Source organism: Nansenia antarctica (assembly GCF_963989245.1).
Source record: "Nansenia antarctica genome assembly, contig: SCAFFOLD_305, whole genome shotgun sequence".
NCBI lineage: Eukaryota > Metazoa > Chordata > Actinopteri > Argentiniformes > Microstomatidae > Nansenia > Nansenia antarctica.
This window is the reverse complement of record NW_027662529.1, coordinates 35,385-52,889: the sequence shown is the minus strand read 5'-3', so window position 1 is coordinate 52,889 and position 17,505 is coordinate 35,385. Positions and strand designations below refer to the sequence as shown.

The following is a 17,505-nucleotide window of genomic DNA, read 5'->3' as shown; positions in this document are numbered from 1 at the left end:
ACGAGGACCAAAGCGTTAGAACGTGTCACATAGTCTATAGTGGAGAGGGATGATGAAAAGGTTAGCTGACAGTAGCCAGTGGGGGTGTGGGACCCTCTCCTTATGACACAGACAGTACCTTCAAATATTACTCTTGAAGATCAGAGGAGCTCTGTGATGACTCATCCTTATCCTCCTCTGCAGGGGTAAGTATAGAAACCCAATGGTGGTTTCAGTCATTTAGTGTCGAGGATTATCATTCTGATATTTTCCCAGGATATAATGGACCGTTGATGTCCTATTTCACTTCTATATATTTTGATATAGGCCTACAGATGTTTTATATTTTACAAAATGATAGTATACAAGAATACATTTAATTCAGAGTTTAGTTATTTGGCCCCGGGCCTGAGCTAGATTCTCGTCCTGCTGCTACGACTGGTGGATTGATGATTCACTTACTTAGTCAAATGTATCGATTGTAAGTCGCTGTGGAATAAGGCGTCTGCTAAATGCCAAAAATGTAAATGTAATTTGCCGTTGCCTAGCGTCAGACAGACTCAAGACACAGACCGAAGCTGAAGGGCTGCACTACAAACCCTTGGGCCTGTGGATCAGGGGGAATCATAGTGTGTGTGTGGGGGGGACTCTGTCAATGTGTGACTCTCTTCACGAAGTCACCACACATGCAGTAGGACTGAAACACAATACACAGTACACACACACAGAAGATAACTATCTATTTGTTATCTGATAGATAGATCTGATGGTTACGGTAGGTCTGTGCGTGGGTGTGGGCTGTGACAGTCGGTACGTGTAGGTTGTCACACGATGCTTTCTAGGTCAGAGGAACACATGTACTCGGCCAGAGCTCCGAGTGTAAAGGGGAAAGTTGCATCTAAATAGGTCATGATGATAAAAGGGTTTTTGGTTGTTCCTCATCGATCGCATAATCACACCGCAACCTTTCCCCCCCCCCCCGACATGCAAAACGTCACACAATACCAGACTTGTGACATTTATAAATGTCTATATGAATATCAATATGTATCAAAAGAATATTAAACGTATTCCCACGTTGGTCCCGCGTGTATGTCGTGTGGCTCTTTAACCAGGTAGGCCTACGCACACAGGCCTGTAGTGGTGATTACGTTGCCTGCAGTGTTGTCATAAAACTGTCAACGCTGTACAGCTGCAGAACCATGCAAAACTACCACGTTAAAACACAGATTAACCTTCAATTTACATCAAACGGAGCCAAGCTGTTCACAAGCGTCACGTTTTTTTTCTTCGCGCTCTATGATTTCACATCGGGGGGTGTGTGACCGTGAGATGATTGTCTTTCATTACAGATTCAGTTACAGAAAAAGGTATTCGTGACTGTACACATGTGCCAACCAATACTTTTTTCTCATCATGAAATAATGAAAGGAATAGGATGATGGAAAGCAGGAAAGGTTAGCCGACAGTAGCCAGTGGGGGTGTGGGACCCTCTCCTTATGACACAGACAGTACCTTCAAATATTAGGCTACTCTTGGAAGATCAGAGGAGCTCTGTGATGACTCATCCTTATCCTCCTCTGCAGGGTAAATATAGAAACCCAATGGTGGTTTCAGTCGTTTAGTGTCTAGGATTATCATTCTGATATCTTCCCATGATGCAATGGACCGTTGATGTCCTATATCACAGGTTTTATATTTTACTAAATGAGAGTATGAAGAACAATAATAATAATAATAATAGCTTAGATTTATATAGCACCTTTCTCAAACCCAAGGACATTTAACAGATTTCATAGACAGACAGTCAGACAGACAGAACAGAAAAACAAAGCAAAGAAACAAAGACAACGAGAGTGAACAAAACTAGACTAGGGGCCAAAATAGATGGATTTTGATGTGTGACTCTCTGCTATGATCAAAATTAACGCCACCAAAATAATGAATATGGGAAAACAAGAAGAAGATGAAAGTTCAATAATTGAAAGTGCAATAATTATATTCAATGAATGGATTCATCTCATACAATTTAACACATTAACATAGATGCCATCTTCCTTAAATTTCTGCTGACACGCCTCAACGTCTAGTCGTCGAGGCGTGAAGTCTAAAGTCTTTTGTCTGTGATGGCACGGAGAGGAAGAGGGGGTTTTGCAACATCGGCGGCCTGCGTGGAAACACTTCCCATAATATGACCCAAATACAACGTCTAGAACTTTCCCCCATGTTCCCCACCACACACGGGAACAGTAGCCTATGTGGTCCAGAAATTGACATTTTCGGCTTAGGGTTAACTGCACCGAAAAGGTATATAAACTACAATGCCCACTGTAAAATTTCAGATCATCAGATCCGACCGTTTCTGAGTCTAATTCGGAAAAGATAATACAGATATACAGATATACATCTAGACAGATATACATCTAGACAGATATACAGCTATTCAGATATACATCTAGACAGATATACAGCTATACAGATATACATCTATACAGATATACATCTAGACAGATATACAGCTATACAGATATACATCCGTAGATCACCACCACTTCTAAACTCTGAGAAGATGTCAAAGCTTGCTGTAACTGTCTCTACCCTGCTGATGCTTCTGGTAGTACTGATGTCTTGTGGTGAAAGCAGTAAGTAGGCCATTAACTACCTTCTACAATGCTGTGATGCTAGCCACCAAGTTGGCGTTGTCATTCTTTCATAGTGACATGATGTGGCCAGATGCTCTCTGCTCGAGATACCTACTACTCTTTTTTTTACTTTGAATATGACTTGCTAGAGACACTACTAGGCTAATTCTATTTTTTAACTTGGTCTTTTTTTACTTTTTCATTGACAGGTGAATCTATATTTACCGTGGCCTTCTGGTTCCAATATGTCTAAGAGTGTTTTGATGTCTCTCTCTCTCTCTGGTGTGCAGGTCCTGTGAAACTAAGATGCTGTACAGAGTACACTGAGAAGCCCGTTCCGGAGGGAAAGCTGGTACGCTACAGGATCCAACCCGACACGGGAGTCTGCAACATCAACGCTGTGATGTAAGACATTTACATTTTTGGCATTTAGCAGATGCCTTATTCCAAAGCGACTTAGAATCGATACATTTGACTAAGCAAGTGAATCATCAATCCACCAGTCGTAGCAGGAAGAGTAATCCAGCTCAGGCCCGGGGCCATTGGCAGTCTCAGTGATAGAAGAAAACACTTTTTAAAAAATATATAGACACTGGAGAACAGAGAGACAGTACAAGGGGGGCAGTAGAAGTCATAGGGGACACAGTAAAGGGGAAGAGCGGGTGTCTCAGGAGAAGCAGTGCTGGGGGGTTGTGCGTCTCAGGAGGAGCAGTTAAGGTGTAACCTGAAGTAAAAACACTTTCATTTCGTCTTAAAACTTAAAAAGCTTCGGTGGTTTATGCCTATAGCAATTTCATAAAGCAGCAATAACAAGAGAATATGAACACCATAATGGTCAGTTTGGAGTTTTTTTATATAGACATTTCCCTATGGGAACTGTTTGAAGGGGATCTCTAGAATGTCCTTTGTAGTCAAAGGAAGGGAGATATATTATGACATCTAATATATACAATATGACATATTACGGCATGACCTTTGACCTGAGTTGAGCCTGCCTCCCGACGACTGCACTTTTTCTGCCCTTTTATTTCTGCATCTGTTGTATTCTGTATTGCACCTTGTTTTTGTTTTTGTGTATTTTCTCTTTTACTAGTGTTTTATCTGTTAAGCACTTTGGTCGGCTGTTTTGTTGTTGTAAATGTGCTGTATAAATAAACCTGACTTGACATGCCCTCTCTCCTCTCCTATAGTTTCATCACAGTGAAGAACAGGTCTGTGTGTGCCAACCCTAAGAGCCAGTGGGTGAAACACGCCATCCAGCACATCAACAACAAGTAAGAACATAATCATCTGTCATCTTTTTTGCATTATTGTGTCTCCAAGAATATCGTTAGCCTCGTAGCACAATTGCCTAAGTCATATTTTGGCCAAATTGAGATATCTGCCTAAAGCCCAACGCACACGGCCCCGATTTTGTCGCACCGCCGAGTTCGATTCCATTGTTTTGAATGAGACAATGCACACGGCGTGCGATGCGATTTTATCGCACGACAACATTCGATTCTCCATTCACACCAATTGAAATAATTCAAAGAATTGAGAATCGAATGTTCGGCGGTGCGACAAAATCGGGGGCCGTGTGCATTGGGCTTAACTCTACTCTCCTAACAATGCTGATGACACTGGGCATTATTGCCTCTATGCCATCAGCCTATCAGAATGCTTGTTACATTCCAAAATCACTATCTGCCCAAGTCATCTCTTTGACAGAGGCATTTTTGACACTACATACAAAGATGGCTCGGCTGACCACAAGTGAAGCATGACTTAGGCAATTATGCTACGAGGCTAGCGATATGTAATCCAATTATGGACAATACAATGAAAAAGATTCCATATGAATGAATAGTACTGAAAACGAAAATACTCCCTATTCTATATATATATATATATATATATATATATATATATATATATACACTCTATAGATGAGTCAAATAAAATGCACTGCATTATTGCCATGAACATGAATAGCATGTTGTGTTATGTTACGATAATAATTAGTTTTTTTTCTGTTTTCTCCTCCGAAGAAACAAAAGGATGGCTGCCTGATGATGTTGACGTCTAAACACGCAGTACATCAACCATCGGCTCTGTCTGTCTGTCTGTCTCTGTCTATTCAGTATCTGAAGAACTAGAAGAAGCTCCACTGTTTAATTCACAAAAGTGAACAAATGTTTTGAACTATGTTTGATTTGTTTATGAATCTTGATTACATTTGTACATTTTTGGCGTTTAGCAGACGCCTTATTCCAAAGCAACTTGTTTCAAGATATACATGACAGTATTATGTTTTTATCATATAGATCTATATAAAAAAAGAAATAAACGTTTATTTTTGGGTAAATAAAGTCATTATATTTTCATCTTGGCACTTCTCATCTCATGCACGTTTTATTATTATAATGTATTATTATGTCAACCAAAAGATCTGATAGTTGTTGTAGCCCAATCAATGCATGGGTAAATTCTTTGACATTTATCACGGTGTAACAACACTTTTACAGTTGTTAGAGTTGTTAGATTTTGTATGCTTATGTCCATTCATAAATCATGATAGTGGAGCTTATATATCCCATTTGCAACCACTAGATGTCACCCTAACCAGGGCACAACACCAAACACTGCCTGCCAGGGTTGCCAGATGGGGCAGGTTACCGCCGAATGGGCTACTTTTGATCACACTGACACTGGGCCGGAAAAAAAGCATTTGGGCGGGTTGGGCTGGATAAATAGCATTTTAGGCCGTATCAAAATGTCAGTGCCTGAAAGTTACAAAATGTGTGAAGTTAAAACACACACCCTAGTAGCTACAATAAGTAAAAAAACAAAACAAGTAACATACAATGTGCAGGTTTTCTTTCATTTTACAAACATCATTGGAATTTGGCAACAGACATACAGTTAACTTTAAAGGGCAGGAGAAGATGGGCACCTTGCCCAATAGTAACTAGCGGCTTTCTGACAATAATAGGTTTTGGGCTGGTGGTTTTGGGTGGATTTAGCGGTTTTTAAGGCTGGAAAATTGTCGATCCCATCTGGCAACACTGCCAGGAAGGATTCTCGCGTTCATCACAAGCGCCTGTCAGCTTCCTTCTCTTCCGGCTTCACAAGCAGTGAAGGATTCAGGTATTTCTCTTATTATTATCTTATTATTATCTTATTATTATCTGCAGACACTCACGCTACGACACCCTATTGACGATAAACAAGCAGTGGTTTTATTCTTAGAAGAGATAGGAAATGTTAGGATATTTATAGCATAGAGTACAGCACAGTGTTTTATTTGTATAGTATAGTATAGTGGATAGTGTACATAGCCTTTATTTATGTAAACCAGCTATTTTCCCTTCTTGTTTTTAGTCTTTTTTTCCTAGCACCAGGGGAGCCACCCCTCCAAAATTTCGTTGTTTGGTACCTGTACTATATCAATGACAATAAAGACCATTCATTCATTCATTCATTCATTCATTCATTCATTCATTCATTCATTCATTCATTCAAGTGGACAACAGTGTCCTACGACACTTGGTGCTAAAACCATAACATACTATGTCTTACATAACATACATAACATACATACATGATCACAACAAGCTTAGCTGGGCTAGTAGTAGTTATCCGATCACACAGACTACATACCCAGCCATCACCTTGTTGAGATGTCTTAATTAACCAAAATAAGACATTTTTGTCTGTCAAGATGTCTTAAGTCGTCTTAAGACCTAACCTGAAGACATGCACTCATGCACTCACTTAAGACATGGAGCATAAGAGCCATATTTTCTGTGTCTTGAAGACACAGAACGTCTTCTTGAGGTGTCTTAAGACACTGAATATCAATGTCTTAAGACAGTCAGGCGATCTTGTTCCAATTGGAATAATTCAAGTATAATAATGAATGGTGGCACATGGGAGAAAGGATGCAGGAGTTGGATCAGCTACCCTGGGTCTCTCTCCTCTCCTAAAAGAGGTGTTTTTTATGTCTCCGAGTGCCTGATAAGAGTGCCATTGTGTGTTGAACACCAGTTTCCTTGAGTCAGTCAGTGAATGAATGAATGAAAGGGCGCAGCAAGCAAAACCTAATTTCCATCATATCTGTTCATCTGGTTCCGTCTGTTTGGTATGCAAAAATGCACCTGACCATACCGTGTACAACTAGCTGGGGGGTTAATTCTGGATAGTATAGCATGGATAGTGTTTTCCAAAACACATCTGCATATGCAACATTACAAAGGTCTCTGTATGCATCGATCAGCATAAGGAGGTTGTAATGTTGTCGTTTGTAGTAGACATACATGTGCGTTAGTCCTTAAAGAGGGCGTTAAAAAGATCATAGCAGAAGGTTTACACAGGCTGTTTCATTTCCAGGAATGGTGATCTCATCACGATAAGAGACAGCCGCAACGATGTGGCGTAGCGGAGAGTCGACGCACCTTCTGTGAATAATGGTCAGCGTTTAGATGCCACTGGATCCTTCTCCTGGGACGCGATGAAGAAGGAGGAGGAGGAGGTGGGGGAGGAGGAGGAGGAGGGGGTGGAGGTGGGGGTGGGGGTTGAGGTGGGGGTGGGGGTGGAGGTGGAGGTGGGGGTGGGGGGTGAGGGTTTGTTCCAGGACCCAGACTTCCCCTCCGAGGACTCCTCCCTGTTCTCTGACTACTCCACCCCCATCGCGAGGTTCCAGGGCGAGATCACCTGGCTCCGCCCACAGGTAAAACCCCACACCTGTGTGTGTGTGTGCGTGTGTGTGTGTGTGTGTGTGTGTGTAAGTAAGTAAGTAAGTAAGTAAATAAGTAAGTAATGTTTATTTATATAGCACATTTTACAACGACAAAAACAGCCGCCCAAAGTGCTTAACAGAAAACTAGTAAACTTACTTAAGTAAACTTAAGAGAAACAACAGATAAAAATACACAAAAAACAAGGTGCAATACAAAATACAAGTGCAGAAATAAAAGTATTAAAAGTGCAGTGTCGGGAGGCAGGCTCACCTCAGCTCAAAGGCCAGGGAGAAAAGGTGTGTTTTTGCTCAATTTAAAAAAAAACTAAAGTGTGTGTGTGAAGCCATAAGGAGGTCCCTAAAGACTGATCTGAGCCTTTTTCTTATCTTGTTGTTGTCTTTCCTCTCACCTCACCTCTCGCCCCTCCAGGAGATCTGTCCGTCCCCCACGCTGTTCCCTGGCAACACCACCGAGGGCCACGCCAAGCAGGGCAGGCTGGGGGACTGCTGGTTCCTCTGCGCCTGCACCATGCTGCTGAGGAACAACCATCTGATGGACAAGGTAAAAAAGCCCATTCTACAACAGCATGTTTGGATACTGGCTTCTGATTGGCTAGCAACAGTGGTAAATACCCCAACAACCCACAGTTCAGACCGCATTTCCAGTATCAATGCGCCTCCCAATCAATCTGATTAAGAACACCTGTGATGACCTACAATGCAACGGTTGATCTTGTTTATGGGACTATATTCTGTGGCGGAAGGATATATGTATTCTAAAAGGATTAAAATGATTGTAAATACATGAATTTAATGTTACAACTGTGTAGTTATTTTTTCATATTATGTGGTGGCTGTTGTACAAAAGCAATTTATAATTCGAGGGCGGCGGTTGTGGACTCATTTACCACTGTACAGGGTTTTCCTACTCGGCTTCGCCTCGTGCCACAACCCTGTACCAGTGGTAAATGAGTCCACAACCCCCTTCCTCTCATGGTAAATTGCTTCCCTCTATTGTGTCTTCGAGGACTGGTAGGAGTCATTTTTACCCCGGTGTGACCCCCCCCTGGTGTGACCCCCCACCCCCTCTCTGTGCCCAGGTGGTGCCCCCAGGCCAGGCCCAGTGGGGGCAGGGGGGCTACAGGGGGTCCTTCCTCTTCCTCCTCTGGCAGCACGGCCGCTGGACCGAGGTCACCGTGGACGACCGGCTGCCCTGCATGGGAGCCAAGCTCTGCTTCTCACGCTGCCTCGCCCCCACTGCATTCTGGGTAGCCCTGCTGGAGAAAGCCTACGCCAAGTGAGTGACAGACATAGAAATGTAATTTCTAGAAATGTAAATTAATTAATTTATATTTTGATAAATATTTTGATTAATTCTATATCTATATTGACAGATAGCAAATATATATCGTTCAAACAACAACTGTGCACTGCAAAAAGTCTCTCTCAAAAACAAGACAAAAATATCAGCAAAATGGGGGAAATATTCCTTAAAATTAGCGAAATGATCTGCCAACAGATTTTCTTAAATATAAAGATATAAAAGATACCTTGAAACTAGTGCAGTCAGACAAAAAACAAGCAAATATATCGCCTTGATTTAAGATATTTCATCTTACTTCTCAGATTAACTTTTTGCAGTGCGATCAATCAACATTAGCAATTCACCCGTGCTTTAATATTAGAATCTTGTCTGTGATAATCAACTTAATAAAGTGTTTCTGAAAAAAACGTGAAACACAAAAAGTGTTTCTGAACCTTTTTTTACCACTTGTCCCCCCTCGTCCCCAGACTGCAGGGGTCCTACGAGCGCCTGTGGGCGGGCCAGGTGTCCGAGGCCCTGGTGGAGCTGACCGGAGGCCTGGCGGAGCGCTGGAGCCTGGGGGATTCTGGGATAGAGGAGGACCAGCAGGCAGCAGCAGCCGGTCAGGAGGACAGCGACAGCGACCCGGTCAGGGGGAGGAGGAGGAGGAGGCTGGACCTGGACCTGCTCCAGGCCGTCAGAGAGGGCTGTTCTGTCAGCTGCTCCACGCACAGCGCCCCCGGAGGTGAGGAGGGGGAAGTGCACGGCGTTGAAGAATTTTCCCCCAAAACCTGAAAAGAAAAGCTGCTTTACTGTAGAATTAGGAGCGTACTAAGAATAAAAGCCCTCTGTTTATAATAATAATAATACATTAGACATAATATAGCGCTTTTCTAGACACTCAAAGATGCTTTACAAACGGAAAAGATCGAGTAGTATTAAAAAAGAAACAAAATAAATAAAAGAAAGTATAATTAAGGTAGTGCTGGGTGGGGACACATGGGAAGGGGAGGGGGAGAGGGGGAGAGGGTTAACTGGTGAAGGCGAGCTTGAAGAGGTGGGTTTTGAGGGCCTGTTTGAATGTTGGGAGGGTGTTGGACTGTCTGATGTGGTTGGGGAGGGCGTTCCAGAGGGACGGGGCTGCGGCTGATGACTGACTTCTGATACATCTGTACTCTCACACACAACCTACAAATCAAGGAAAAGCAAAAAGGATTATTGTGTTTGATTTGTTTGGGTTAAACGTGTTCCCGTTGCCGCCCCTAGGGGGCGCCAGTGAGCTGGGTCAGTACCACGCCCTGAGTGTGATGGAGTGGGTGGACGTGAGGCGGCGGGGGGCGGAGGGCCAGACGCTTCGGCTGCTCCGCATCAGGAACCCCTGGGGGAGGGGCGGCTGGGGGGACGTCTGGAGAGAGAGGTAGGGGTGTGTGTGTGTGTGTGTGTCTGTCTGTCATCAGCACTACCAAGGTGTGTGTGTGTGTGTGTGTGTGTGTGTGTGTGTGTCTGTCTGTCATCAGCACTACCAAGGTGTGTGTGTGTGTGTGTGTGTGTGTGTCTGTCATCAGCACTACCAAGGTGTGTGTGTGTGTGTGTGTGTGTGTGTGTGTGTCTCTGTCTGTCAGTCTGTGTCTACATGTGTGTCTGTGTGTGTGTGTGTGTGTGTCTCTGTCTGTCAGTCTGTGTCTACATGTGTGTCTGTGTGCGTGTGTGTCTCTGTGTTTGTGTGTGTGTCTCTGTCTGTCTGTGTGTGTATGTGTGTGTGTGTGTGTGTGTGTGTGTGTGTGTCTCTGTGTGTGTGTGTGTGTCTCTGTGTGTGTGTGTCTCTGTGTGTGTGTCTCTGTCTGTCTGTCTGTGTCTGTGTCTGTGTCTATGTCTGTGTGTGTACGTGTGTGTACGTGTGTGTCCTATTACTCACTGTATCAGTAACCATGGAGACCGTGTCTCCTGACAGCGGGGTGGGCTGGGGTTCTGTGGACCCGGCCTGCTCTCTGGACCTGCTGGGCCGGACCCAGGAGGGGGAGTTCTGGGTGGACGAGGCCGAGTTCCTGTCGCAGTTTGATGACGTCACCGTGGGGTATCCAATCACAGAGGACGGACACCTGCAGAGCATCTACTCTGGTACGCCTCTCACTTAGACACCGAAGAAGAAGAAGAAGACATGCAATCATACAGTCATGTTTCTTCTTCTCTCCAGGCATTACATACATGACCAGTTAGTAGTTAGGGGTAGTGGTGGTCTAGTAGTGGATGGTGAGTTGAACCGGTGATCGGAAGGTTGTGAGTTCCAATCCCACCTGAAACACCACCACCACTAGTGAGCCCTTGAGTAAGGCACTTAGCCCTCAGTTACTCCAGGGGGGATGTCCCTTTAATTCATAACTGTAAATCGCTTTGGATTAAAAGCGTCGGCTAAATGGCTAATTCTAGTTACACACATGACCAGTTTCAGAGCAAACTACCTCTTATCGGTTACAGGGCGTAGTTTTGACAACAAAAACAAACCAAAAAAGCTACTTTATTGCGATGATTCTACATAATAAAGCGATAGTCCAGTATTGTTATGATTTTGACCAATAACAGCCCTTTTCTTTTTTCTTTTTCGTCCAATCAGGAGAGCTGCTGACACACAGGCATCAGCTGGCCGGCCGCTGGGTCAAAGGTCACTCGGCGGGCGGTTGCCGTAACAACGGCAGCAGCTACGGCAGCAACCCTAAGTTCTGGCTGCGGGTGTGTGAGCGGGGGGAGGTGCTGGTGGCTCTGCTGCAGCAGCGTGGGAGGGGGGGGAGGAGCGCGGCGCGCTGCACACAGTCACCAGCAGAGGGCAGCACAGGCAGCAGCACGACACAGAACTACCAGGCTATCGCCCTACACATGTGGAAGGTTGGTGATGTGACCTCTCAATAATAATAAAAATATTATCTTGGTTTCATATAGCGCCTTTCACAAACCCAAAGTTTTAGTTTTACAGATTTTACAGAAAGAAAGTCAGATAGAAAACACAGAGACAGAGACAAAGCTAAACTAGGGGCCACAAGAAGTATGTTTTTAATAAGGTTGTGTGTGCGTGTGCTCATGTTTCTCTAGCTATGTGCTTGTGTGTAAGTGTGTGTGTGTGTGTGTGTGTGTGTGCGCACTCGTACATGTATTCTCCCTGTGCGTAAGTCTTAATGTGTGTGTGTGCGTCCGCGTGTGTGTGTGTGTGCGTCCGTGTGTGTGTGTATTAATGTGTGTGTGTGTGTCCCTACCTCCAGGTAGAGAAGAAGAGGTTCAGCCTGTCTGGGACCCTGGCCCGGCCCCCCTGTTAATGTGTGTGTGTGTGTATTAATGTGTGTGTGTGTGTGTCCCTACCTCCAGGTGGAGAAGAAGAGGTTCAGCCTGTCTCGGACCCTGGCCCGGCCCCCCTGCGCCTCCACGGGCTGCCACGCCTACGAGGGGGAGGTGGTCCTGCACACACACCTGGAGCCCGGCTTCCACCTGCTGCTGCCCAGCACCTTCCTGCAGGGGGCCGAGGCCCGCTTCCTGCTCAGGGTCTTCTCCTCCTCACACACCTCCCTCAGGTACACACCTCCCTCAGGTACACACCTCCCTCAGGTACACACCTCCCTCAGGTACACACCTCACTCAGGTACGGGGTGGGGTGGGGGGCATTAAAGGAACCAGTGTTTCCCGCAGGTTTTTGTGACACTGTGGTGGATGGAGCAGAAAAAAAAAAGAAAAGAAAAGTGCTAAAAATACTCTGGGTTCGTTATGAGACTGTGGCGGGACAAATTAGACTGGCGGCCCGCCACAGTCTCGTCTATGTATGGGAAACACTGAATGAACACTTCTCCCAAAAGGTCAAGTTTCTCAGATGTTTTAAGTGGTCTGTTGTTGTCGATCCTGCGATATTGCGTCTCTTATGCATTCAGTTGGTTGCTCTTTGCGCTGTTGACTGTTGTTGATGGAGGAGTAATATTCCACAGCATTTCACTATGTCAGTCACGGCTATATGCGAAAAAGTACGTAACAAATAACCGTTTGATGTGATTCGGTGGTTGTGTGTCTTCTTTTGATACTTACGAGTGTTTGTTGTGTGTGTGTTTATCGTCCTCCTGCAGTGCCGTCAAAGTCCCCGGGCCCTCGTTGCCGTCGGCGACGGAGGGAGGAGAGTGGGAGACCAACAGCTTCCGGGGCGCCTGGGTCAGGGGGTCGTCAGCCGGGGGCAGCAGGAACTTCCTGTCCTGCTGGAAGAACCCCCGGTTCCCCGTCGCCGTGGGCAACGGGTCGGCTGTGTCGTCGTCGTCGGGGGTCAACGTCAGGGTGACCCTGCGTCAGGAACGCCCCCTCACCGACCTGCAGCCAATCGGCTTCCACGTGTACAGGGTCAGTTGGGTGGTCAGTTGTTGGGTGGTCAGTTGTTGGGTGGTCAGTTGGTTTGTAATCAACTCTAGAGTTTATCCAAAAAGTTGCCTGTCAAAGTTAAATCCAATCGATGATATCTATCAATCAATCAATCAATCAATCAGTCATTCATGCGTCACTGATCATTTGACCCACTGTTATTGAATCTGACTGTTCTGTACTGACACACACACACACACACACACACACACACACGCACACACACACACACACACACACACACACACACACACACACACAATCAATCAATAATTCAATCAGTGCTTGGATCTGACTGAGCGTGTCATTGGGGTGATACTGAGGAAACAGTTAGTGTTTTTTCTAGCAATCTGCCTTCTTTGTCTATTCAACATGAGGGTCTTAACTCACCAACACTGCCAATGTTCAAAGAGAACATTCCGGAACATCCTCCACCTAGAGGTGGCCAACTGTTTCAAAGTGGTATTCTACCTAGCAACAAGACTTTGATTGGCTACAAAATGAAGCGTCAAATGACCCCCACCCACGGCTGTTCTAGTGTCAATGTTGTAGTGTGACTGTGTGACTCCAGGCCCCGGAGAGGGCGAGGGAGGAGGGGGGGGAGGCCGAGCCGACAGCGCCCAGGGAGGAGGAGCCGGTGGCCAGCTGCGTGCCTCACCGCTACACCCAGGACGTGAGTCTGGCCTGCTGCCTGGCTCCAGGAGCCTACGTCATCGTGCCCTCCACCTACCAGCCTGACTGCCCAGGACACTTCACCCTCACCGTGGCTCACAAGATACACCGGTAGGCCCCCCCCACCCCCCCCCCGGTCCACGGCTTTCCATCCATGCCAAGCCGTTCCCGCGCTGGTCTTAAAAAGCCTTCAAGTCTCAAATCCAGCAATCAGATTGATAAGGCCTAAAAAGGTCGTACATTTCAGTTATTCGGTCTAAAAATTAGGTGCTAGGTCTTCAAAATGAGGTCCTGCAAGGAAATCAGTCCGACCACATCTATTTACGCGGAAATTAATCAAGCTGGAACCCAAAAAATGCCAATTCGCTTCCTTTTTTGTCTGTATGGCAGTGAAACCCCTAATTTCATCACCTCGAGGATGACCAAAAGCTATGGTGTCGTGAATAGGTCTACATTTCTATTCAAAGAGGTAAAAAAATAAAAGGTCTAAAAAGGTCTTAAATGTTACTTCTTGAGACTTGTCGGAACCCTGTGTAACAGTGGTATTGAAGCTGGGTAGTGGGGGCCTAGTGGATAGTGAGTTTGACTGGTGATTGAGAAGGTCATGAGTTAAAATCCCACCTGGGAACACCACCACTAGTGTTCCCTTGAGTAAGAGAGGCACTTAGCCCTCAGTTACTCCAGGGAGACTGGTCCCTGTAATCTCTTTGGATAAAAGCGTCTGCTAAATGATAAAAATGTAAAGCTCGTGCTGTTGTCTGTCTGGGTCTGTTGCAGGAGAGTGGTGCAGAGTCAGGAGAAGCTGGGCAGAGCCGTTCAGGAGGTGAGCTTGGCTTACGGACCGGAGAGTATAGTCATGTCATAATCATAGAGTATGGTCATAAGTATAATAATGATAATAATCATTGGTCAACAGATGGCAGTGTCTATCTTCAATCTTTCTGTCCTTCCCATCTCTCTCTCTCTCTGTCTCCCCTACTCTGTCTCTCTCTGTTTCTCTGTCTCTCTCTCTCTGTTTCTCTGTCTCTCTCTCTCTCTCTTACTCTCTATCTGTCTGTCTCTCTCAATTGTGAATTTGTCAATGTAAAGGGCTTTATTGGCATGGGAAACATACCTTACATGAACATAACATATGTGTACACCTCTGTCTGTCTCTCTCTCTCTCTCTCTCTCTGTCTGTCTGTCTCTCTCTCACTCTCTATCTCTCTCTCTCAATTGTCAAACATACTTTACATGAAGATAACATATGTTTCTCTCTCTCTCTCTGTCTGTCTGTCTCTCTCTCTCTCTCTCTCTCTCTGGCGGTAGGTGTGTGTCATCTCTGTGATGCGCTAGCTGTGTTAGCTCTGGAGACGTACTGCTGCTACTACTACTACTACTACTGCTGCTCTGCTGACCAGGCCTCACCTGTCTGGGACCTCTGGCCCCGGATGAAACATCTCTCTCTCTCTCTCCCTCTCTCTCTCTCCGGGGGGCCGTGCACAGAGGGGGAGACGGGGAATGTGTGTGTGTGTGTGTGGTTGGTTTCTAAGAAAGCATGCGGTGAGCATCAGTGGGAATGTGTGTGTGTGTGTGTGTGTGTGTGTGTTTGTTTTTGTTTGTCGGGAACTTCTAGAAACCCCTTTCATCTCTGGGCCTGACGAGCCTCCGGACCGATCGCACACACATACACACACGCACACACACACACACACGCACACACACACACACACACACACACACACACACACACACACACACACAGTGGCGATTAGCACATCAGAGGTCGTCGGCGGGCCGGGTCGCTAATGAGAGATGACGGGACTGTCCGGTGTAAACAAACAGCCACCATTGAAGAGGCCCCCACTACCTCTCTCTCTCCCTCCCTCTCTCTCTCTCTCTCTCTCTCTCCCTCCCTCTCTCTCTCTCCCTCCCTCTCTCCTGCTCTCTCCCCCTCTCTCTCTCTCCTGCTCTCTCTCTCCCTCTCCCTCTCTCTCCTGCTCTCTCTCTCCCTCTCTCTCCTGCTCTCCCTCCCTCCCTCTCTCTCCCTCCCTCTCTCTCTCTCTCTCCCTCTCTCTCTCCTGCTCTCTCCCCCCCTCTCTCTCTCACCTGCTCTCTCTCCCCCTCTTTCTCTCTCTCTCTCTCCTGCTCTCTCTGTCTCCCTCTCTCACCTGCTCTCCCTCCCTCTTTCCCTCCCTCTCTCTCTCCCTCTCTCTCCTGCTCTCTCCCCCCCTCTCTCTCTCCCCCTCTCTCTCCCTCTCTTTCTCTCTCTCTCACCTGCTCTCCCTCCCTCTCTCTCTCTCCCCCTCTCTCTCTGTCTCCCTCTCTCACCTGCTCTCCCTCCCTTTCTCCCTCCCTCTCTCTCTCCATCTCTCCCTCTCTCTCCCTCCCTCTCTCTCTCTCCCCCTCACTCTCCCTCTCTCCCTCTCTCCTGCTCTCTCTCTCCTGCTCTCCCTCCCTCTCCTACTCTCTCTCTCTCACCTGCTCTCTCCCTCCCTCTCTCTCTCTCACCCTCTCTCTCTCTCTCTCTCTGCCCGCCGGCCCTGGACAAAGGGCCCTCTCATGGAGCTGCACACAGGGGCCACGGGGGCGAGAGGGGCCAGACCACCACCACACCCAGACCCCCCCCCCCAGACCCCCCAGGGCTGGCTCAGCTTCCATAACACCCCCCCCCCCACACACACACACACCCACCCAGCCCTACTCCCACAATCCACACTAACCCCGACCACCACCCCCAGCCCATCCCTAACCCCAGCCTAACCCTAACCCTCTGTCTAACCCTAGTCTAACTATAACCCCAGTCTAACTAACCCCAACCCTAACCCTAAACCCCAGTCCAGACCCAAGGCTGTCTGCCTGTGCCCCTGACTCTGCCCTCCCTCCCCCCCACAACACACACACACACACACACACACACACACACACCCCTTCACCAGCCCTCTAGCCCTTTCCCAGTCCCGGTCAGAGACTGGACCGACCCGACCCGACCCGCTGTTTGAAGTGGCTGGAGGATGGACAGAGGAGAGGCGGAGGAACTGGAGGGGGGGGAGACATGGAGGGGAGGGGGGAGATATCGGGGGTGGGGGGGACGCGGCACTACAGAAGCAGAAGCGGCCTTGTGATGAAGCCGACAGTGTTTGGGCTCCGCACGCAGGGTGTGTGTGTGTGTGAGTGTGTGTGAGTGTGTGTGTGTGTGGGGGGGGTGACCATGATCTATGGTTAAAGATTTCTATTGTTGTCTTGTTCTTTGGAGTACTGTTGCATTGTGGTACATCATGTGACCTCACGTTTAGGATTGCACACAACTGCTTATGTCAGACATGGATGATGATGATGATGATGATGATGATGATGATGATGGTCTAAAATAAAGCTATGTTCTGCAAACCATAACTGATTTCTGACTCGATTTGCGAAATCTATTTTCTATCTCCAGGACTCCCTCGAAAACGGGATAGCATATCTCAAGGGGCTATTCCTAATAAAGCAATTTCTTATATATCTCTTTTCTTTCCCTCTAATGATGATCGCAACTTTTTGGGAACTTTGCATATGGTCATTAATGCCAATTCCAACATGCTTTACACATAATGTCTCGATGAAGGTGTCTAGTGGTGAAAGCTCCATAGATTCTCACTTTTGCGTCCTGGAAGTCAAACACAACGATGTCGCCAAAAGTGCAACTGTGCCGTGTAGTGTGTGTAGTGTGTGTGTACTCCCCTCGTCGTGTGCACGTCAACGCACGACACGGTAACGCGCGCGTCCCGCACTCTCCCGTCAGTCGTGCGCGCCGCCGTTCCTGCGGAATCCAGGGGGGCTGTAGAGAC

At 46.7% G+C, this 17,505-nt stretch overlaps 1 protein-coding gene across 1 annotated transcript; it reads left to right on the top strand.

The window, feature by feature from the left end:
* Positions 1–7,113: 7,113 nt before the first annotated feature.
* On the top strand, positions 7,114–15,155 carry capn10 (calpain 10; the record flags this gene model as incomplete). The annotated part of the gene is made up of 13 exons (XM_080551215.1): positions 7,114–7,134; positions 7,201–7,332; positions 7,772–7,903; positions 8,442–8,638; positions 9,133–9,389; positions 9,911–10,061; positions 10,554–10,762; positions 11,256–11,524; positions 11,999–12,201; positions 12,742–13,006; positions 13,596–13,807; positions 14,474–14,519; positions 15,005–15,155. The coding sequence occupies 13 exons, from the start codon at positions 7,114–7,116 to the stop codon at positions 15,029–15,031; spliced, it is 2,121 nt and encodes a 706-aa protein (XP_080407341.1). The 3' UTR covers positions 15,032–15,155.
* Between the last annotated feature and the right edge of the window lie 2,350 nt (positions 15,156–17,505).